The sequence below is a fragment of the Zingiber officinale genome, chromosome 3A (genome assembly GCF_018446385.1).
Source record: "Zingiber officinale cultivar Zhangliang chromosome 3A, Zo_v1.1, whole genome shotgun sequence".
Classification (NCBI taxonomy): Eukaryota; Viridiplantae; Streptophyta; class Magnoliopsida; order Zingiberales; family Zingiberaceae; genus Zingiber; species Zingiber officinale.
This window is the reverse complement of record NC_055990.1, coordinates 30,236,161-30,259,545: the sequence shown is the minus strand read 5'-3', so window position 1 is coordinate 30,259,545 and position 23,385 is coordinate 30,236,161. Positions and strand designations below refer to the sequence as shown.

Here is a 23,385-nt window from a genome sequence, read left to right as displayed (position 1 = left end):
CCAACACAGCAAAACAAAAAGCAGTAAAGACAAAAAAAAAAGAAAAACAGTAAAAAAATTGAAATACTGGACAGTGGACAGCAGCACGCCAGCTGTAGTAGAAAGTCAGCAACATTAAAAAGTTGAAATACTGGACAATGGACACGAAACCAGGAAACAGGAAAACGAGACGAAGAACACGAACCAGACAGTAGCGAAAAGAATACAGAACTGCAGCAGGTAAAAAATACAGAAAAGAAGAAGAAAAAGAACGAAGAGAAGAAGCGAAGAGAAGAAGAGATGAAGAAGATGATAATAGACGAATAAGAAGAAGAAAAGAAGAAGAAGTGAAGAACAGAAAAAATAGAAAAAAGAAGGAAAACATACTTGGCGACGATGCAACTCAGCGATGGCGGCGGCGGACGAAAATGGGTTCAGGTTTCTTCCTCCCTTCTTGCGTTCTCTTCCTTCCTGCGTTCGCGTTTTCTGCTGTGTTTCTGCTGCTGTTTCCCGTGCCCTAATTCCAAACAACACTGATTTGGAATGTTATTTTTTGGTTTAAAATCCAGATTTGGTCACGATCTATCGCGGCGCCTTGATCGCGCCTCGATCGCGCTTCGTTGAGGTGCAAAGGCGCACGAGGCGCGCCTAGGCGCGCGCCTGGCGAACAGCGCCCGCCTCGCTTGGGAAGATGCGTTTTCCCCAGCGCCTTGTGCGCCTAGCGCCTCGGGCGCGCCTCTAACAACACAGATTATGCCTCAACCAGTTCCCTAAAGTCATGTACGTTTAGACACCATTATAGGTTAAGTGATAAATTTTAGAATTTAGCTAGTTGTGATGATGTTTATGATTTTACCTATTTCTTATCTAGATAACCTTACATGCACTATGTGTTGGTGTAATCGACCTAGGTTTTGATGTGTGTATCAAAGAGTTTAAGTTAGGCTTTCATATGTATTTGATATGTGTTTGAGTCTTGTAGGATTTGGTGAAACACATGAGAACTTAGTGCGGCCAAGTGTGGGAAAGCTCATCCAAGGGCTCAGATCCTTGAGTCGGTGAAGGATGGTGTGGAAGACATTTGAGGGACCGCCGGACGAGGAGCAATGGAGTGGAACCGAAGGAAGTGGACTTCAAGGCAACGTGAAGGATGACATGGAGAGGAGCCGTGGGCTCGGGTGCATCTGAGGGACGAAGGCCGAGGAAGAGGGCTTCAAAGGCGACTCCGGAAAGGATGAGAGGAGTGAATGTACTGGGACCAGTCGACTGATTCAAATTCACAGAATGCACAGAATGCACAGAATGCTTCTGTGCTTGTTGGCTACAGGGACCAGTCGACTGGTCCTGAGACTAGTCGACTGGTACATAGCCATTGGCGGAATTTGGGTTTCTGCAGAGAGCCGTTGGCTGACTCTAACGACTCATCAGTTGACTGGTGCTTAGACCAGTCGACTGGTGTCGGGGTTTGAGTTGATTTGTAATTAACTCTCTCCTCTTATTTAAGGGGAGCTTTGGGGCATGGAGTAAGTTAGTGTGCTAATTGTAAACTCTCTTAGTCTTGCCCAAAGCTTCCAAGTATACTCTCTTCCTCCCAATCTAAACTCCATCTTGTAAAGAGGAAGAGAACCTTTGTGAGACGTTTGCTCCACCGAGAAGGAGAAGCTCTAGCTGGAGATTGCCGGGGACTGATCCACCGAAGGATCAAGGGCTCGTCCACCTCAAGGACATGTCGTGGAGTAGGAGCATCATCTCTGAACCACGTTACATCGAGCATGTTAGCGTTTGTATTCTTATTTGTTTCTAAGTGGTTTAGTTTTTGTATTTTCGCTACGCACTAACCTTTTGTAGAGAAGAAATCGATTTGGGGATGGCCTAGCTATCCAACCCCCCCTTCAAGCCGACCACCGATCCTCCTACACTATGTATGTTTCGGATTTGGATTTGGTTGAGATTCAGTTATGGGTTTTGATTGTGCCCATGCTCTTTATATTTCCTAGAATGATTTCTTGCTATAGGTGACATGTTAGCATTAGGAAATTTAGTTTAGCATGTTCTCAACCATGTTATTGCTTCAAAGTTAGCCTCTATGTCTTGTGTAGCTTCGGATTTTTGGTAACTTGTAAGGTTTTGTTTTGTTTTCTTGCTAAGGATATCATGTTTTGGACCATACAAATTGTGCATGTTTTCAACTATGTTAATGCTTTAGTTTAAGTTCCTTATAGTTTTGAAGGCTCGTATAAATGTATAATTTCGGATTTCATAGATTCCTATGCTCTTTTGCTCATTTAGTGGATGATATCATGTTATCTCCTAGAACTTTTAAGCTTTGGAATTTATTTAGTATGCATGTGCTTACCCTTGTTACACATCATGATAGTTTAGTAGGCTATATGTATGATATGATTTTACATGCTTGTGCTTACGATTATGTCATATTCTTTTGATGGTCTTATTATGATACCTTAATATGATCTAGGATTAGGGGGATGTTTATGTTTCTCCCTACATCTTACCATGATAACATTTATAGGTTACATATTAAGTTTTTGGAATCTTAGGATTTAACATGCTATGAAGATAATTATATTTGATAACCTTGCAAGTATATGTAAAGTTCGGTTCTTTTGGATCAATATACTTTAATGGTAATGATGTTTGATAACCATGTGGTATAGGTAAGTTTCAAATTTATTGGGTTTGATAATCTATAACCCTAAACATGCTCCTGAAAATGATAATGATTTAATAAGAATACCGTGAGGGAAAATACTCCAAAAGGAGCCCGTTTATGGGAAAATGTCTCAGAGGGAGCCTAATATCAGTAAGTTGACTGTAACAAAGCAATAATGATAAAGATTTAAAGAGGATATCATGAGGGAAAAGGCCCCAAAGGGATCCTGTTTACAGGATAAGGCCCCAGAGGGAGCCCAATATCGAGTAAGTTGACTGTGACGAAATAATTATGATAATGATTTATGGAAATACTATGAGGGAGAAGAACCTAGAGGGATCCCATTTACGGGCCAAGGTACCAGAAGGAGCCCAACACCAAATTTCTATTGGCCACGACCCAGTGACAAAAGGGTTGCTGGAGTCCCCGCCAACTATAGGCTAAGGCATAGTAACAAAAAAGTGGTTGTTGATGTCCCGTTGCTTGGTACCATGGTTTTACAGTTGAGATTGATCAATCGATTATATGATGATAGCTAGTCACTGTCAACGATCCAACCTTGCCTTAAAAAGATTTTATGATATGCTACGTTTATGTTCATGTTATGATGTAAATATGATAGGTTCATGATATGCTACGTTTATGTTCATGTTATGCTATAAATATGTTAGGTTCATGATATGCTACATTTATATTCATGTTAAGCTATCTATATGTTTAGGATCATGACATTCCATGTTCATGTTCATGTTCATGTTCATGCCAATTATAACCCCGTTAAGCTATTTGTATGTTTATGTTAGTGATAACCATGTTATGCTATGTCTATGTCTATGCTAGTTCATGCTATATCATATTCTTGTGATGCTAGGTTTATGTTATGTTCATGCTCGTTGAAATCGTGTTATGACCATCAATAAGTTTTGGTTTACATTTAGACTATGCTAACTAGGTAGGTTGATAATATAGGTAAGCTTAAAAATTTAGGTAACTCACACTTTTCCCTTAGTACGCACATTATAAGAAGTGATTCTTGCACATGATGGTTTCGAATATGCTGAGTCTCTTGACTCAAAAACTTTATCTTTTTTTTTTTTCAGACTATGGAACAATTGAGACCAGAGGTGTTAACCAGTGAGCCAGCTCGGAACAACAACAGCACAACTCGAAAACCTTCCAGTCCACGTTTCCGCATTTGCTAGTAGTTTCCTTATTTAGTAAATACAACCTTAGAATTAATGACATGTAATAATAACCATTAGTGACTTGTTTTTTCTAGATTTGTTCTATTTAGTAGTCCTAGATGGCCGCATGTGTCTAGTGGAAAAAAAACTAGGGACGTTACATGATCGTCTCAGTGCCATGCCACCATCAAAATTGTTCATAAAGATGAACCTTTCCATATGCATTCCTCCACAAATTGAATTCGTGGCTCTCGTATATCTCATATGGTGGCGGTTCATGGATGCTCCGTCCTTCTTGATGAGACATTGATATACTTGGAAAAATTATAGACATGAAGTGATTTCCAAAACTTTGTCTTAGGGTAAGTAGTGTGGGAGATAAAAAATTGAAGGTACTTCACCAATTTTGGAAATAATAATAAAATAATAAAATAATATTGATAAAAATATTATGACAAATTTTACCAGAAGGGTTATTTCATCAATTCTAACTAATGGTGAAAAAATTGTAGTGGACTTTTCAAAAAATTTGGAGGGAAAAAATGAAAGGCGTAAGAATTATTTTTAATCACAAAAAATATATAATTTTTTCTTTTAAAAAAGACCCCCTTTGCCTGATTTGTGGTTGCACTAATTCAGAGTTGTACCTGCTTTGATACCACTTGTTGGATCATAAAGTTCGCTAGAGGGGGGGGGTGAATAGTGATCGTTAAAACTTAATCGAGTAAACAGCGGAAACAGAAAACTAAGAACAATGCTAACACACCAATTTTACTTGATTCGGAACCTTCGTCGACTCCTACTCCAAAGTCTGCACGTGAGAGTGCTTTCGTTGGGTAATCACTAATAATTCACAAAAAGTATTACACAATTTAGTACAAGAACTATATAAAAAATACCGACAACAAGGAAAATGAAACTGAGTCGCAGGTTGTCAGAGGAGCTTTGTAGCGTCGCAGGAGCGTCTTTGTAGTAGCGCTCAAGAGAGCAATCGTAGAAGAAGTTGCGTTTCATGCTCTGGCGGAAGGCTTCTTATATAGGTAGTTCTGGGCGCCTAGATCCCTTTCGGGCGCTTGGACTGTAACGTTGGCCCAGCCAATCAACGCGCTCCATGTTTGGGATGAGATAGACTTTTGCATTCCGGGCACCCGGACCACTTTTCCAGCAAAGCTTTTTCCTGCAAGAAAAAGATTAGTTTGAGGCAATAAACATTATACTACCCTGTAAAACAAAATTTAGCACAATTATAAAAGCAGAGTAGTAATTAGATTCTGTCTCCTTGAGACTAGGATCGACGCCTACTGTTCTCTCAAATGGGGAACGCGTCCTCACCAAGTCACTCCCCTCCAGTGACTTACCTTAACTTACCGCTTTGCCAGACATCCGGTCAGCCCGTCGATCTGTTTAGACTTCGTGCCAGCTATCCGGTCGCCCCATTGACCTAACTGGACTTCGTGCCAGATATCTGGTCAACCCATTAACCTATATAGACTTCATACCAGCTATCCGATCAGCCCGTTGACCTAGCTGGATTTCTCGCCAGATATCCGGTCCGCCCGTCGACCTATCTGGACTTCTCCTGCACACTTAGTTACATCATTAGATCATAATAAAGCTAACTTAACTTACTTTATCATTCATCAAAACCTGATTTAGTTCGTTAGTGCAACTTGCACCAACATAAAGAATGAGAAAGGTTCACTTTATTTTTAACAGGCAATTCACCTGTCTCTTGTTGGCCTCGCGGCGCCAATAATAACCTGTCCGAACGGATCAAGAATCTTTGACACTTAGCGCAAGAGCTTTACTTGCTTATAACTTGGCCGAACAACGAGAGAGTCTGGAGCACTTATTAATTTTTCATTCAAATTTTCTTGCATTCATGGAACAAATAGTTTTAGAATTTACATGAATTCAATCACAAACTTACTATTCGACCCGGTAGGGCTTTAGATGGTTTACACTCCAAGTTCATTCTAGGTTTCTCCCATTTTCATTTTGTAAATAATAAGATCCCGAACTGAACTTCTGGATCACTTTACATGTTCCTCCCCACGGAGCTGCTAGCTTGCTAACATTGTTGGCCGACTTGACTCTTTTCCAGACTAAGTCGCTGACCTGGAAAGATCTAGGAATTACCCTTCTGTTGTAGTTTTTCTTCATCCTCTGCCGGTACGTCATTAGCCGAATGGTTGCTTTATACTTGATTTTGTCTATCAAGTCAATTCCATAAGACACTGCTCGAGATTTTCCTCATCATAGAGTTGCATCCGATCAGACTTCACGCCTATCTTGACTGGCATCACTGCTCCTGCCCCATTGACCAAGTGGAATAGGGATATGTTAGTGGCTTCTCTGGGCATGGTGTGGTAGATCCACAACATGCTCGGTAGTTCATCCACCCAGCTTCCTCCAATGTGGCTGAGCCAAGCTCTAAGTCCTTTGAGGATTTCTTTGTTGGTGACTTCCATCTGACCGTTACTCTTGGGGTAGGCTACTGAAGTGAAGGCCTGTGTAATATCATAGCCGGCACACCACTCTCTCAGTCTCCATCCTTAAAATGTCCTACCATTGTCAGAGATGAGCTTGTGAGGGACGTTGAATTGACACACAATATTTTGCCATAAAAATTTGATAACCATATGCTCGGTTATCTTGGTGAGCGGTTCTACCTCCACCCATTTAGAGAAATAGTCTACAACTACGAGAAGAAACTTCCTTTGATTGGTCGCTATGGGGAAAGGTCCAACAATATCCATGCCCCACTGGTTGAACGGACAAGACATGATGGATGCCTTCAACCTTCTGTAGGTTAGTGCAGTACGTTCTGGTATCTCTGACAAGATAGGCAAGTTGCAACTGTCCAGACAGCATCTTCTTGTAATGTAGGCAAAAAATATCTAGCTAATAAGATTTTTCAAGCCAGTCACCGACCGCCCGGATGATTGCCACAAGAGCCTTGGTGAACTTCTTGCAGGATGTATTGAATGTCTTATGATCCGATGCATTTGAGCAATGACCTCGAGAAATCTCTTTTATATAGGTGGTCTCCAATTGATGTGAACTGTCCAACTCTCTTTTTTATTAACTGAGCCTGCTCCCGGTCGGCCGACGCACTACCCAATTGGAGGAACTCAATCAAAGGTGTCCTCCAATTGCTTGAGACTCACCCTTTAGTCGTTCTCTCGATGTGAGCTACCAACATCACCTGCTCAATTAGCTTATCCAACACTACAGGGTTTAAAGAACTGGCTAACTTGACCAGCTCGTCCATATGTTGGTTATCCTCCCGGAGGATCTTTTGCATGATCACCTCTTGGAATCCTGCCTTTAACTTCTCGAAAGCTTCAACATATAATTTCAGCTTGGCATTATTTATTTCGAAAGCACCTGAGAGTTGTTGTGCTGCCAGTTGGGAATTTGAGTGGATAAGGACCTGTGTGGCTCCCACGTGTCTGGCTGCTTGCAGACCGACGATCAGCGCTTCGTATTTTGTCTCATTATTTGTAGCTTGGTAGTCCAGCCGAATAGATAGTTGCATTCGGTCTTCGCGTGGTGATATTAAAAGTATGCCCACTCCGCTGCCATGCCAGGTAGACAACCCATCTATATATACTCTCTATGTTGCCTCTGGCTTGACATTCTGTACTTCGGTCACAAAATTAGCTAAGACTTGTACCTTGATTGCCGATCTAGGCTGGTATTGTATATCAAACTCGCTTAGCTCCGTAGTTTATTTGATTAGCCGCCCGGACGTCTCTAGGTTGAGGAGAATTCTCCTTAGCGTGCTATTAGTTAACACAATTATGGGATGCGAGAGAAAATAAGGGCGTAACGTTTGAGCGGCGAGGATCAACCCGTATACCAACTTCTTAAGACAGGGGTAGCAACATTCGGTATCTTTCAATAAGTGAGTCAAGAAGTACACCAGCTATTATTTAGCACTGTTCTATCACACCAACACCGATCTGACCGCTCGCTCTGTGGACTATCGGTACATCCAGAATGGCTCGCCGACGATGGGCTTTGCCGGTATAGCTAAAGAAATTAAATGATTCTTAAGTTCCTCCAGTACTTTGTCCAATTCCACGTCTCATTGAGACTTCGTAGCTTGATGTAGAATTTTGAAGAATGGATGACTACAATCAAACGACTTAGAGATGAATCTTGACAAGGTTGTAATCCATCCGATCAACCGCTGAGCTTCTTTCAAATTGCGTGGAGGGGACATGTCTTGAAGTGTCTTCACTTTGCTTCAATTCGCTTCAATTCCCCACTTGGTTATGATGTAACCAAGGAATCGTCCACTCTTCACTCCGAACAAGCACTTGCTAGGGTTGAGCTTGACTTCGTACTTCCTCAGGGTCTGACATGTCTCCTCTATATCTGTACAAAGGTCAACTACTTGGAGGAATTTTATCAATATGTCGTCCACGTATACCTCCAGATTTTGGCCGACCTAGCACCGGAACACCTTGTTCATTAACCTCTAGTAAGTGGTTCCGATATTCTTCAGCTTGAACGAATCACGTTGTAGCAAAAGGTTTTGTCGGCCATGATGAAGCTGACCTTTTCTTAGTTTTCCTTGGAAAGTGGAATCTGATGGTAGCCCTGATATACATCCAGCATGCAGATCAGCTCACAGCTCATTGTGGATTCCACCATCTGATCGATGTGTGGCAGAGGGTAGTAGTTCTTTGGGCAGACTTTGTTCAATTCCCGGAAGTCGATGCAGACCCGCCATTTGTTATTGGGCTTAGAGACTAGTACCACGTTGACGAGCCAACTCGGGAATTGAACTTCGCGGATGTGCCCGACATCTAGTAACTTCTCTACCTCCGCTCGGAAAATCTAGTTATGTTTCGAGCTGAAATCCCTCTTCTTCTGCTTCACTGGCCTAGCGTCCGATTGGACATGTAGCTCATGCTGTGCTATCATCAGCGAGATACCTGGTAGCTCATGGGTTGCCCATGCAAACACATCATGGTTCTGCCCTAGACAGGTAACTAGCTTGGCCTTCTTTTTCATGCTCAGATCGCCTGCGATAAAGGTAGTGGCCTCCGGTCGGCTAGGATGCACTTGTACTTCTTATTTCTCTTAACAGACTAGCGTGGGAGGCTTCTCTTGCCATTGGGCCTTCCAAACGACTTGTGACTCAATCTTGACCATTTCTACGTAGCACCAGCGAGCTGCTAGCTGGTCGCCCTTAACTTCACCAACCAAGTTATCCACAGTAAACTTGATCTTTTGGCAAAACATAGAGGCACCCGCTCAGAATTTGTTTAGCGTCAGTCGACCCAATATATAGGACATTATAAGCGGACGAATCATCCACTACAATGAAATTAGTTATCCTTGTCCTCTTGAGCGGCTCTTCCCCGAGTGATATGGCCAGCCAAGCCTGGCTGATCACCAACATTTCATTACTCATGAGGTCGTATAAGGGAGTCATCATGGGTTGGAGCTCGCTTTGATTAATCTAGAGTTGATTGAATGCCTTCTTGAATATAATGTTCACCGAGCTACCTATATCTACAAAAGTTCGGTGAATGTTCTAGTTAGCAATTACTATTGGTTGCTACTTGGAATACTGTCCTAGTTCCCCTGTACAAAAAATTTATACAAGCATAGAACTATCCTAGCTACCCATGTGCTCTACTGAAGTTAAATTTGGATTGCAAACGATGCTTAACATTATTAATCTAAATTGTCTTTCAGAAATTAAACTTGGATGGGAAACGATACTTAACATTTTTACTCCAAGTTTAACCGATGTGATCTTCCTAAGTTAAGTCATATTACAGAAATTAATTAAATATCTATTTCAAAGATCGGCTTCCAGGTTAAACATGGCAAGACACTAGACCTTCTTGGGTATGAGATCATCCACCACTTCCTAGACAAAGCCTTTCAAAGAAATCGGATATTTAACTTCTTACAGTAAACTAGGTTTAACTACAGAGACCTCAATAGAAGCACAATATCGAAACATGAAATCGAAACACAAAATCGATAACAAAACGATAACATAAAATCGACAGCCTCTTGTGTTTGGTTTTTCAAGATCTATATAAAGAACATGAACTAGTTATGATGCGGAAACAAATAACTAGTTATACCTTTTTTTGTAGCTTAAAGACCTCTTGATCTTCTGTTGTATTCCTCTCCTCCTCTTGGATATTGTGTGGGCGACGATCTACCAAGATGGAATCCACTCGAACCACTTCTTCTCCTTTATGACTCTTGAGCCACCAAGGGATGCCAAAATAGGAAACTCCTTCTCTTCTTCTTCTTCTTCTTCTCCAAGTAGTCTGACTACCTAGAGATCTCCAATGCTTGATGCCGTCGGCCCTTATGTTTCCTTTCCTCCAAGCAAGCCACCGACCCTCAAGGAAGGAAAAACAAGGGGAGAAGGGAAGGGAAGAGGAGCCGACCACCAAAGGAATAGAAGAGGAGAAAGCCTAGGTTTCAATTCTATGAAGACACCCTCTACCTCTCTTTTATAATCCTTGGTCATGGCAAAAAAGGAAAGTTTTAAACATAATTAAAACTTCCTTATTTGTGGTCTCCCTTTAAAAAAAAGGAAATTTTAATAACAATTAAAATCTCTCTTTTAAATTTCCTATTGTACATGACAATAAAGGAAAGTTTTAAAATTAATCTCTCTCTTTTAAAACATGTAGACAACTAAAAAAAGGAAAGATTAATTAAAACTTCTCCTTTTAAATCATGGTTACAAAAAGGAAAGTTTATCAAAAATTAAAATATCTCTTTTAAAACATTATAGATAACTACAAATAAAGAAAGATTAAAATCTCTCTTTAATCTTTTGTAGATAGCTGTAAAAGGAAAGATTTTAAAATTTTAAAACTTTAAAACTCTCTTTTAAAACTATGTGGATGGCTATAAAAGGATAGATTTTAACAAGAATAAAATCTTCCTTTTAATTTCCTTGTGGATGCTAAAAAGGAAAGTTTTAAACAAAATTAAAATCTTTCTTTTAACCATTGTTGATAACTACAAAAAAGAAAAGATTTTAACAAAAATACAATCTCTCTTTTATCTATTGTAGATAACTACAAATAAGAAAAGATTTTAACAAAATTTTATTTTAAAACAAAACTTCCTTTTCCTTTACCTATGGGCGACCCCATGCTTGGTCACCAAGCATGGCTTGGCTGACCACTACATGAGCTCCAAAATAATGCTTGGCCGACCCCCTTACTCCAAGCAAGGTTGTGTCCGACCCATTACTTGGGTAAGAAGTGGATTTTATGAATACAAGGCTTTATAGAGGCTACAACAGAGACTGAGAGGAGAAATTGATTTTGGTCTCCCGATGAGCTTGATCTCTTCCTGTGTTCACCTCGAACACCCAACTCAAGTTCATCAATAATAACTCATATCACTAAAGAGTTATTATTGAACTATCGCACCAATCTCAAATTACATTATGGACTCCTTCTTATTATGAGTGCATTAATCTCCCTGTGTTTAAGATATCAAATGCCCATTAATTAAATAAGTTACTGATAACTCACTTAATTAATATCTAGCTTCAAGAGTAGTACCACTCAACCTTATTGTCATGTCGGACTAAGTCTACCTGCAGGGTTACATGACAATCCTTATGAGCTCCTCAAGAGGACATCATCAACCTAGATTACTAGGACACAGTTTCATTCTATAATCAACAACACACCATATAAATAATATCATTTCCCAACTTATCGGGCCTATTTATTTAATGAACTAAATCTCACCCTTTGATAAATTAAAGAAATAAATGTTAAGTATACATGCTTGTTATTATATCATGATTAAGAGTACACACTTCCATAATAACATAGGTTTTGTTCTTTTATATAGTCAGTATAAAAAGAAAACCTCAAATGGTCCTGCTCAATACACACATAGTGTACTAGTGTAATTTTATATTAAGATAAACTAATACCAAATTACACTACAACCACTCCAATGGTTTGTCCCATTCCTTCTTAGTTGTGAGCTACTATTTATAATTTATAAGGAACTGATAACATGATCTTCTGTGTGGCACCTCACACCATGTTATCTACAATATAAATTAAATGGACAACTATACTTAGCATAAATGTAGACATTTGACCAATGTGATTCTTATAAATGTTTATACAAAAGCTATGCTTTTAGTATACATCCTAACAATTACCACCATGATGATCAAGACGTCATCATGAAGGACCTCTACTCCCTCTAAATCCTGAGGACCAAAACTGATCTCTTGCCCCTCTGGTCTTTCTTTGCCGCACCCGACAACATGGATTTTCAATCCTCAAGCATGTAACTTCTAAGCTCGGTTGGAATCATCGTTGGTTGGGCCTCTAGCGATCATGCTGATGTAGCCCTGAGTTGTGTTATTGTGGTTCTCTTCTTCCCGAACAGATGGGTGTGATTGCTCGGTTGACGCCCAGGTAGGCCTTTGATATTCTCTTCGTTGGGGCTACGGTTGATGTGGTTCAATTGCTAGCCTACCCTCCTCATGCTGTCCTTTCGATCAGCGATGATGGTGGCGATCAGGAGACAGGGATCGGGGATGGAATCTTGAAGGGGTCGATCGACATGGTGTTGGTTTGAGATAATAACAATCTCTAGTGTTATGAGTCATTGAGCGATGATAAATACATAATAGCAGTGTCCATGGTCGAGACTCAATGAATTTTGCCTATTTAGCCTCCGTATGCTGGACTGCTTGGGTTCGGAGCTCTTGGTGTTGCTACACTACTCTCGTTCGAGGTTCCTTTGGCGATTGGCGGGTGCGAGTCGCCCGACGCTTTGGGACAATTGTCGGCTCAGGAATTACTGTTGGTGCAAGGAGCACCAGATGATCGAACCTATATTTTAATTATGGAAAATGGTTCAAAGTTAAGGTTACTTGTTGTCTAACAAGTGTGATTGAGCTTGTAGGAAAGTCCTAAGTGTTCTTAGGCAAGAAGTCCTAGTGGATTTTAGGTAGGTAAAAATCTCTAAGGGGAGATAACCTTATGTACTAGGGGGTGGTAATCTTAGGTTATGAAAGTCCTATATGTGGTCAGATAACGAAGTCTTGACAGGTCGAGGACGTCAGATGAAATCCTAGGATCGAGGATTCTAGGTGGAAGTCCTGGGGGTTGTGGACACTAAGCGGAAGACTGGACGGGTCAGGGATCAGACGCCCAACGAAAAAGTCCTGAAGCCTCAGATGTTGAGTAGAAGTCCAGACGATCTAGAGAACCAATATGGCAAAAGGTAATTTCTCCTGAAAGGAGTAGGTGAGGATACGTTCCCCAATGAGGGAACATTAGGCGTCAGTTTGATCTAGAGTTTCAGTGAAACTCAAAGTCAGGACCGGGCAGTCCAAAGGCTGTCAAATCTTATCATTTGTTACATATTATTTGCCTAGACTAATCTTGTTTTGCAAGAAAAGAAGGTAGAAGAATAAGGTGGTCTGGGCGCTCGGAAGGAGTTTGGGCACCTGGAGCTGGTCCGGGCACCCAGAGCTTGTCCAGGCACCTGGAAAGCTGAATTCTATCCGATCACTAGGTTGGAGCACGCTGATTAGACTAGCCTACTGTTGGTGTAGCGGAGCCGGCAAGAGGGGGTGAATTGCCTATACAAAGAAAATAAAATCCCTTCTTGTTCTTTTGACTTGTATCAGTAGCACAATTCTAATTAAGCAACAACAATAGATAAAATAACAACTTAAAAGGAAAATAAGTAAGAGACTATGATTTTTACTTGGTTACAACCTATGTGATTATTAATCCAAGGCGTTTACAAAGCTCTACTTAAAATGTCTCCTTTGATGAAGGCAGAGAAGCCTCTTACACTCTTTGAAAAGCTCAGAAAGTTGCTAGGAAGTTAACAGAAATTGTTATATTTTTCCTAGGTCTAGGGGTTTTTTTATAACCCATAGAAAAACTTATCCGAGGCTGGAAGACGCCTTCAATAGGTTGGAAGGCACCTCCAGCGTGCCAAATCCTATCTGTGCGAAGATAAAGTTTATCTTTGCAATGGTCACTGTTTAAAGGCACCTTCAAGGATTGAAGGCGCCTTCCTCCTGAAAGGCACGAGGGCGCCTTCAATACCATTAAAGGTGCCTTCATCAGCTGCTACCGAGCTCCAAACTTGTCATTTGGTTCTTCTACTACTCCACTCGCTTGGGTGATTTTGGCCATCCAGAATAGGGCTCACCCGAACTCATTTTCTGACCTTCTCCTCGAGCAAGCTTCCTCCTCGGCTTCTCATCTCTCGAACGTCGCACACGTCCTTCTCGTCCACCGGTGTACTCTTCCGCAGCACCTCGTCCCTTGGACGCATCAAGCCCGTCAGCTCTCTCCCGTGCCATCCTTCTTGCTAGCCGCGTCTTCCTCTCAACTTCTTGTGTTTCTAAGCTCCTACACACTTAGACATAAAGATCAAATACAACAGGACCTAACTGAATCTGGTTGACCACATCAAAACTACCCCAGGGTTCTAACAATCTTCCCCTTTTTGATGTGCATCAACTCAAGTTCAAGTTAGGATTAAAAAAATGCAATAACATAAGTAAATTGCAAATAACAATTGCAATACAATGAATTAAAAAATTTAGTAAAAAAACTTATTTATACAAATATCCAAACTCCCCCTAAACTTGTACTAATTTCTCCCCCTTTGATCACATCAAAAATAAAGTGAGAAAGGGAAAGTTAGATAAAGAATTTAATACTTTTCTAAGGGTTAAGGAAAATTTTTCTTAAGGTTCAACATAATTTAAATTTTTTAAAAATAAAGTTTCAAGATTTTTCAGATTTAGAAATGAAGTTTTCAGCAAATAATCCATAGAAAATTTATTATTTATCAAAAATTTACAAAAATATATTTTTGAGTATTGAAAAATTATAAAAATTTTAATAGGAGTTGAATATATATAAGAACGATATGAAATTTTACACAAAGGAGTTAACTTAAGAAGAAAATAAAAAAAACTTTAATTTAAAAACTACCTTTTTAACAAATATTTTTTTTTTATTTTGAAAATTTTTATAACAATTAACTATTTAATAATTAGTCTATTGGAACAACAATCACTTCTAGATAAAACCTTTTAAAGAAATTAAATATTTAATTTTCTTTTTACAAATTGTAACTTTTTAAAAAAAATTAATTTATTCTAAGCAGGATTTGAGAACCCAATATAGGTTTCTTCCTATTGAATTGATTAAGTATCTTTTAGGACCATATTTTGGTGATAACTTTCTAATTTGACCTTTATGGTATCTAAAATACCAATTTAGATTTCTATAATTTTTCTAGACATTTTGATTAACACATGCAGAATTTTTAGATTTTTTAATTTGGTCCTTCAATTTTTTATTTTCTTCCTTTAACTTATCATACATTTCTAAAGGGCAGGTTTTTGCTAAAATTATTTTTAATTTAGCATTTTCTTTTTCTAGTTTTGCTAAATCCTTGGAAAGTACTTTAATAAATTGAAATGACTTTTTAGGAGTTAAGGTACGTACCTTACTTACCTCGTGTTCTGATATTTCCTTTTCATCATAGCTTTCTTCTGATGATCCTCCCCCTTCATCGATGCTCATCTCTGAGCTACTTTCATCTTCTCCTTGATGGTCGACCAGTAGGGCTATTCGGCGTAGGTCTCGATCTCGGATTACGAGGATGAAGATTCATCCGATGTTGCCTTTAAATTCTTGAGTTTTGCTCTTGTTGATCTTTTGTCCTTGTCTTTCTTCAGTTTAGGGCAATTGCCCTTGATGTGCCCTTCTTCTTGACAATTGTAGCATTGAATCTTCATTTTTCTTCTTAAGTCCATTTTCGTATGCGACTTGAATTTGTTAGATCTAATAAATCTATTAAATTTTCTTACCAATAATGCTGCTTCATCTGCATCGATGGTGCTTTAGAGTTTGAGTTTGGTCCGCTTTTCTAGGATTGTAGTGCTAGATTCTGACTTGGTCCCTTTCTTTGTCTTGCGCATCATACTCGTGTAATTCGAAAGTGGAAAAGAGGCTTTCTAATGTACTTATCTCTAGGTCTTTAGAGATATAGTAGGAGTCTACTATAGATGTCCATTCCGGTGTTCTCAGGAAAGTATTTAAAGCATACCTTTGCGTGCCCCGATTAGTTACCATTTCTCTGTGGTTTGTTAATCCGGTGATTAGCTCTTTGATTCTTCCGTGTAGATGAGCAACCAATTCGCCTTCTTCCATCTGGAGGTTGCTGATTTGGTTTCGGAGCTGATCCCGTCTTGTGAGTTTGGCTCAGATGTACCTTCGTGTAGTTCCAGGAACTTCTCCCAAAGTTCCTTTGTTGATTCGTAGGCGCCAATTCTGTTGACTTCTTCCAGAGGTAGCACGCTCAGTAGATGGAATTCGACTTGTCCATTTGCCACAAAATGTGTTTGCTCCTTCTTGGTCCATTGATATTCTTCTTTATTTTTCAGTGCTACAAATCCATATTGTAATATTAACAATAAATCAAAATCGGTTTTAAAAAATACCACCATTTTTCTTTTCCATATCGCGAAGTCCCCCTCAAACTTAGGTGGGAAGAAGCTGGGCTTGGCTATCGTCTCGGTGCTTCAGTCGGCGGTTAGTCCTTTTGAGGTGTTCTAACTCTGATACCACTTGTTGGTGCAATAGGGCCGACAAAAGGGGGTGAATTGTCTGTAAGAAGAAAACAAAACCCCTTCCCTTTCTTTTAACTTTTATTAGTGGCACGATTCTAATTAAACAACAATAATAGACAAAATAACAACTTAAAAAGAAAATAAGTAAGAGATTACGATTTTTACTTGGTTACAATCTAGGTGGTTGTTAATCTAAGGTGGTTGCAAAGCTCTACTCAAAATGTCTCCTTCGATGAAAGCGAAAAAGCCTCTTATACTCTTTGAAAAATTCAGAAAGTTGCTAGGAAGTTAATACAGAAGTTGTTATATTTTTCCTAGGTCTAGGGGTCTTTTTATAGCCTCTGGAAAAACTTATCTGAGGTTGGAAGACACCTTCAATAGGGTGGAAGGCACCTCTATCGTGGCAAATCCTATCCATGTGAAGATAAAGTTTATCTTCGCAACAATCACTGTTTGAAACCGCCTTCAAGGGGTTGAAGGCGCCTTCGATAGAGGCTTGAAGGCGCCTTCAAGGGTTGAAGGCGCCTTCCTCCTGAAAGCTGCGAGGGCGCCTTCAATGCCATTGAAGGCGCCTTCAGCAGCTGCTACCGAGCTCCAAACTTATCTTTTAGCTCTTTCGCTGCTCCGCTCGCTTGGGTGATTTCGACCATTTGAAATAGGGCTCAACCGAACTCATTTTTTGACCTTCTCCTCGAGTAGGCTTTCTCCCCGGCTCCTTATCCCTCGAACGTCATGCACGTCCTTTTCGTCCACCGGTGTAATCTTCCGCAGCACCTCGTCCCTTGGACGCACCGAGCCATCAGCTCTCTCCCATGCTGTCCTTATCCCTAGCTATGTCTTCTGCTCGACTTCTTGTATTCCTGAGCTCCTACACACTTGATACAAAGATCAAATACACTAGGACCTAACTGAACTTGGCTGACCAAATTAAAACTACCCCGCGGTTCTAACACCTACGTCATGGTCCAGGCGCCCGGAAGGGATCCAAGCACCCAGAACAGCCTATAAAAGCAGCATTCGACCAACATCTCAAAAACATCATTGTAAACAACTTTTGCTTCTTCGTGCTCTGTGAAAACGCTTTCTTGACGCGACGACCACCACACTAAAGATTTAAATCTCTAAGTCATCGGTATTCTTTACTTTCTAATTACTTGTAACCATTTAAAATTGTACTTGTACTCATTACGATTGATTAGTGATTGTCCTTCGAAAGCACTCTCACGTGCGGGCCTTGGAGTAGGAATCACCACATGCTCTGAACCAAGTAACTCTTGGCGTGTTAGCATTGTTCTTGTTTTCTTTCTTTCACTGCTTTCTGTCAACTGTTCTTCGATTGTTTTAAAATGAACGTGAAGGCCATGAGCGCTATTCAACCCCCCTCCTCTAGCGTGCAACAATCCTACAATTACTTCCTTCTTCTGAGTTGACTGGGCCTCCTCGATGTTAATGTACTTAGTAGTCCGCCCGAGTAGGCAGTCGAAGTCCCTTGGGGGCTTCTGGATGAGTGAGCGAAAGAAGTCACCATCTGTAAATCCTTGGGAAAAGGAACTTACTAGGATTTTCGAGGTGGTTGATGAGACGCCCATGACCACTTGGTTGAATCTCTTAATATAGGCCCACAATGCTTCCTTGGAATATTGTTTGACTGCGAATAGGTTAATGTTTGTTTTCTGATAGCGACAGCTACTAGCAAAATACTATAGGAAAGCCATTCGGAAGTCTTTAAAGCTGTAGATGGATCAGATCGGCAAGCGCTTGAACCACCTCTGCGCCGATCCGAAGAGTGTGGTGAGGAATACTTGGCACTTGACTCCATCAGTGTACTGGTGGAGTGTGGCCATATTGCCGAACTTGATCAGATGGTCTTTTGGGTCAGTTGACCTCGTGTACTCTTCGATCGTCAAAGGCCTATAGTGAGGTGACAACTGATCGTCGAAGATTTCTTACAAGAACTACTTGTTGACCCGCTCGAGAGAGTTGTTGAGTTGGGGTAATTTGCCTTTCCGCTCATCCCAGATGGGCGTGTTCTCTGAAGAATATCCTTGTATCCTTTCTGCTCGGCCTTGCTCTTTCGAGGGTGTGTGGAATAATGCGCAGTGATAGGGGATTGATGCATCGGAGCTTCTCGGAAGGCGCCAGTTGGCCTATTGTTTGGTTTACGGCTGACAAGGTCTTCCGCTCGAGCTCTTAGATTCGCTCGTTGGCTTGTCGCCAACGCGGCTGAGTCGTTTGGTGCTTGGCAGTCGGCTGCTATTTCTTGCTATTACTACACCATCTTTGTAGCTAGGGCACTTATCAGCATCTCCAAATCTTCCTGAGTTAGCGTCATAGTGGTGAGTCCTCCATCATCTTCCATCTTCCCATTTGAGCTACAGGTGAAGTTTCCACAGACGGTGCCAAATATGATTCTGTCAGAAAGTGGAGAAGATGACGGATTGGGAATGTGGCTCTGTGGTTGACTGGAAGTAGACTCCTCGCTGTCCTGCAAAACTAGGAGTGTTAGTGCTGGCCTGGGAAGGGATTTCCAATGTTGATCTTCTGACGCTCAAGTCAGTCCTTCACTCAGTAGAGAAAAATAGCAGCAGTAGTGAACAGTAGAGCGTGTAGAATAACAAGACATCTCATACCTCTGCCTGTAGATGGAAACCCCCTTTTATGGTGTTACTATAATGTCTGCGCACTCATCTCAAAACATACACACGTTTTCCCAAGCATCTTAGGAAAAGACAAGTCAAAAAGTGTCCCTGACATCTTTCTTTAAGCGAGCATACAAATCTTTGATGTGACAGGCTGGAAGTTTTTAAAGTACGATTTGTCTATTGGACATGTTCTGTTGTCAATGACACAAACTTTCAAAAGGGTACAATAAGATATACAAGGGAGTCTCACTGTAGGCCGACCGAAAGCCGCTTGGTAGGTCGTCCTAGCTCATGCGTACTGAATAGAGCTATTTTTCCTTCACTTGGCTGTCTGGTTGACTGAGGGTTGCCTTTTGTCTGAACGGACACGCCTTCTGCTCGGCGGGGACGGTGGACCGGGGGATTTACTGTTTGTCTCTCACACTTAGTCATGAGCTTTTCAGAGGATGGCCGCTCAGATGGTCATGTCCGACTGTCGTTGGAGATCCGTTTGGCCAACTTCGCCCGATCGGCGGACCTAGGCTTTTGATTGTCTTGACTTTAACCTCTACGTTAACTGTTCTTCTCTACTTTGACCCATCTTTAGTGGGACCCCTTTTCATCACCGTATCAGATATCATAATCAGTCAGTGCACCCTCAACCTCACTGAAGATAGACAAAATCATAACGAAAATTATGAGGTTGAACACAGAGAAAAGAATGACGGGGAGAAATGAAATATTGCCCGTAACTACATCTTCTAGTAGTCTACTTGATTGTCGATATTTGTTACACCGAGCTGATGAAACAATACTCAATATCAATAAAATCACAGAGCCTTGAAAAAGCCCTAAAGCGGAGGACCTATTTAGAGCATCTCAACAAACTCATATACCTTGACTGCGGTAACAAATCACAAGTTAAAATTATAATAATGAAATATAAATCTTTCTTTCTCTTTCGGAGGCTTAAATATTTGCAACAAAATTTCGGTAATTATAACTTCTCTTTATCTGTCACAGAACACCAACATATGTGAGAAGTTCATTTCATTCGATTCACAACGGAGAACAAATTTTACACCTTTCAACTACAAGTCACAAATTCAATTGGCATTTCAATTGTTTTGGTCTTTGCACATAGGGATGAAACCTTGCACCATCTCCGGAGTAGCATTGACCAACCCCATCGACATTAATGAAAAGTATGTTGCCAATGGTGATCACTCGTTTGTCTTCAGAGTATTGAGTCGTCGCAGTCTCTGGTCAAGCTCAGCTATGACCGCCGGCTCTTGTTTCTTCCTTTCCTTTGTGATGGTGTTGCTAGTCATAGACCCAATTTTGTCGAAAGCTACCTGTTGGTGGAAAGAACAGGTAAAGATGTAATGGTCAGTGTTCAACTGGTAGATTGATAATTGCATTCTCAGGTTAGTTCTAATCGAAACTGTATTTCGAGTTGTCTCTCTCTTTTATGTAGCACAAACGGAGACATTCTTATCTTACCCTTAGCAACTCATCAGGGTCATACATGTGATGGATGGTACTTTGTAGAATATGAATAACCTCTCCAATTTGTTGAGCATTCAATATTACTTCTTCATTCATCTGCAATTACATCGAAATAGTCTTAAGCGAGCCTGCGATCGATGCACAATCATACATAAAAGTACCATAATCGAAACAGAATCGGTACCTTAAAGATGGCCAAGGCGACATGGAAAAGGACCTTAGCTCCCTCGTTGAACAACACATCCCAGACCCGCAAAGTTGTCTGAAAATACTACTTATAAAGTTAGTCTTCAAAGAGAGTTAATAAGAAAAACAACAAGATATAATTCCAGATAAAAGAATCTCCAGCATTTCGGTGTAACATCTAACATGAGATCATCGGCTTAGTGGCGTTTACAAGTAGCTATGGAATACTTTTACTAAAAATCTTTTCGGTCTCATGTCTGAATAAAGTAGAATATTTCTTCAAAATTTACTTCACCTCGGAAGGCAAGCTTTTTGCGAAGAGGCATAGGAACCATTCAGTGGCCACAATAGTGACATCAAATCCCATAGCTTCCAAATGAGCAGCTATTCTGTAGTTTAAACAAAGTTAACCGAAACATTAAGTTTGTAGCATTCTAAAAACTAAATTAGTGTAGGAGGTGAAAAGGAATAAAACATGGACCTAGGACACTTTTTCGCAAGGAGATCTCTGAAAACCCTTTGCTCCACATGGCATCCCGAAAGGTTATCGTTGTAGCAATCACTAACTAGAACATTTTCCAGAAGGACTGCAAGCATCCAAAAGGCATCTTCTTCGGTTTTCATTACGAGCAACAGCAAAGCAGCTACATAATTTAGACCCTACACAATGGTTCAAAATTTTCAATATCATGGATAGGTTCATGCAAAGCACTATTTGACTTACCTGGCAATAACCAACATCTGAATCTCTGAATGAATACCCGACAAGCACCCGCCGAAGAGATGCCTGACCTTCGGGGCTGTTCAACCATGGATGAGTCGGAAACGTCCGTGGAAGATCCTGCATATATTTCCAAAGAATCGATCAAATTAGCAAAATCACAAATTTTCCTCAAAAACTCTTCATCAAATTGCAAAAGAATGTGCACATCAAGTTATCAACAAGAAGAGATTGGTAATATAGATGATCATAGCAGTGAACTATTATACCGACCGAAGAATCATTTCCATCTAGACTATCAGTTGTTTTCAAATTCTTCATTTAGAATTTGAAAACATGAATGCCATCAAATCCTGCATCAATCTGAATGATAGATAAAAGACACATTTTTTTGCTATCTGTTTATCAATCACTGAGATTCAAGAACTCACATGATCGATTTGTCGCATGGCGGGCGTGACCTTCCCTTGTGTTGCCGTGATCAGTTCATCGTAATAGCTCTCTGGCACGGTGGATCGCTTCTTGGCGGCGCCAGACACAGAAAGCCACACCTTCGGCCGCAGCACCGGCGGTATCCCCTTTCGGACGAGCTTGTTCAACATGAAGGTGTTGGTGAGCTTGGAGAGCTTCAGAGAGGAAACCCTAATGCCGTCTCCATTCCAGGAAACCTGCGGCTGCTGCAGGTACCAATTCACCCCCTTGCTCGCCTCCAGCTCCCACCAAACCCTACCCTGCCGCCGCACCCTCTCCCTCACCTCGTTCAGCACATTTACGTCGTCGATGTTGCCCTCCACGGTGAACCCGTACAAGTCCTCGAATTTAACGGGAAAGGTGGTTTCCGGAATCGAAGTGGTAATCGAGGCGGGAGCGGTGGTGGATCTAGCATTAGGGTTCGCGACGGCGGCTATCCAATACGACCTCTTCGGCGGCGTCGCAAACGTCCCGTCTTCGCTGTCCTCCAGAAATTGGTACCGAATGCCTTCGAAATCCAAAGAAAGTTCGCATTTTTGGATCAAGAACCAAGAAGCTAGCATTTGCTTGAAACGACAACAAATGTAGAATAAATACCTGGAGACAAAAAGGATCGGTACATCTTTATGCGACGAAGAAAAGTTGGGGCTTTTGCTTTTCACAATTCGCCTCCGGAGATCACCATAAAATCAGCAAGGTGGAAATTTGAAGCTCGGATTGGTTGTAATGGACTATCAGGCGCTCAAAGATCGCAGCTTTACGAGAAGAAAACGCCCAAATCGAAATCTTCCTCACCGTCGACTTCTACAGAGCAAGGCGCCACTTTTGGGATTGATTACCTGGTCCGAGAGAAGCGACAAACTCCATCTTTTCGCGAGCTGCGAAACCAAAAAGTTTGTATTTCGATGGCGGATCTTCCAATGGAATGGGAAGAAGAGGGGAGGAGAGGAGAGGATTATGGCCGGCGAGCAATGAGAAGAAGAATGGGAGGATGATATTGCGACCGCTTCCCATGTCGATGAAGCGGGCAGTTGGAGATCCTGTCAGGATGATCTAACTTTGGATCATTTCCAGATCCACGTCATGTCAACTTCGATGGAATGACAAGATTACCCCTTGTCCTTATTCGAACACAATGTTTGACCCTACTTGAGAAGGGTAAATCTGTCCGCATGCTGTCGTTGGTCCACAATTAGATTCTGCTAAAGAAATCTGAGTTGGCTAAATTTCACTGTCAAAAATGATCTGAAGAAAAGCAAAAGAGAGGAATTTATGGATTTCTATATTAAAAAAACTTTAATCTTTTTCAAAAGTAAAAAATAAAATTTTATGCTTGATGATAGACGACTAGTTGCCACTTATAAATGAGTAGGAAAAAAAAGGACATCACA

At 40.9% G+C, this 23,385-nt stretch overlaps 1 protein-coding gene across 1 annotated transcript; it reads right to left on the bottom strand.

Annotated features, from left to right (window-relative positions):
- Positions 1-20,102: 20,102 nt before the first annotated feature.
- Positions 20,103-22,999, bottom strand: LOC122053636 (growth hormone-regulated TBC protein 1-like). Its single transcript, XM_042615648.1, has 8 exons — positions 22,592-22,999; positions 21,955-22,502; positions 21,527-21,643; positions 21,284-21,462; positions 21,098-21,191; positions 20,801-20,878; positions 20,611-20,712; positions 20,103-20,462 (listed from the first exon to the last, which is right to left on the bottom strand). Exons 1-8 carry the CDS (start codon positions 22,614-22,616, stop codon positions 20,331-20,333), a joined length of 1,275 nt encoding a protein of 424 aa, XP_042471582.1. The 5' UTR covers positions 22,617-22,999; the 3' UTR covers positions 20,103-20,330.
- Positions 23,000-23,385: the final 386 nt, after the last annotated feature.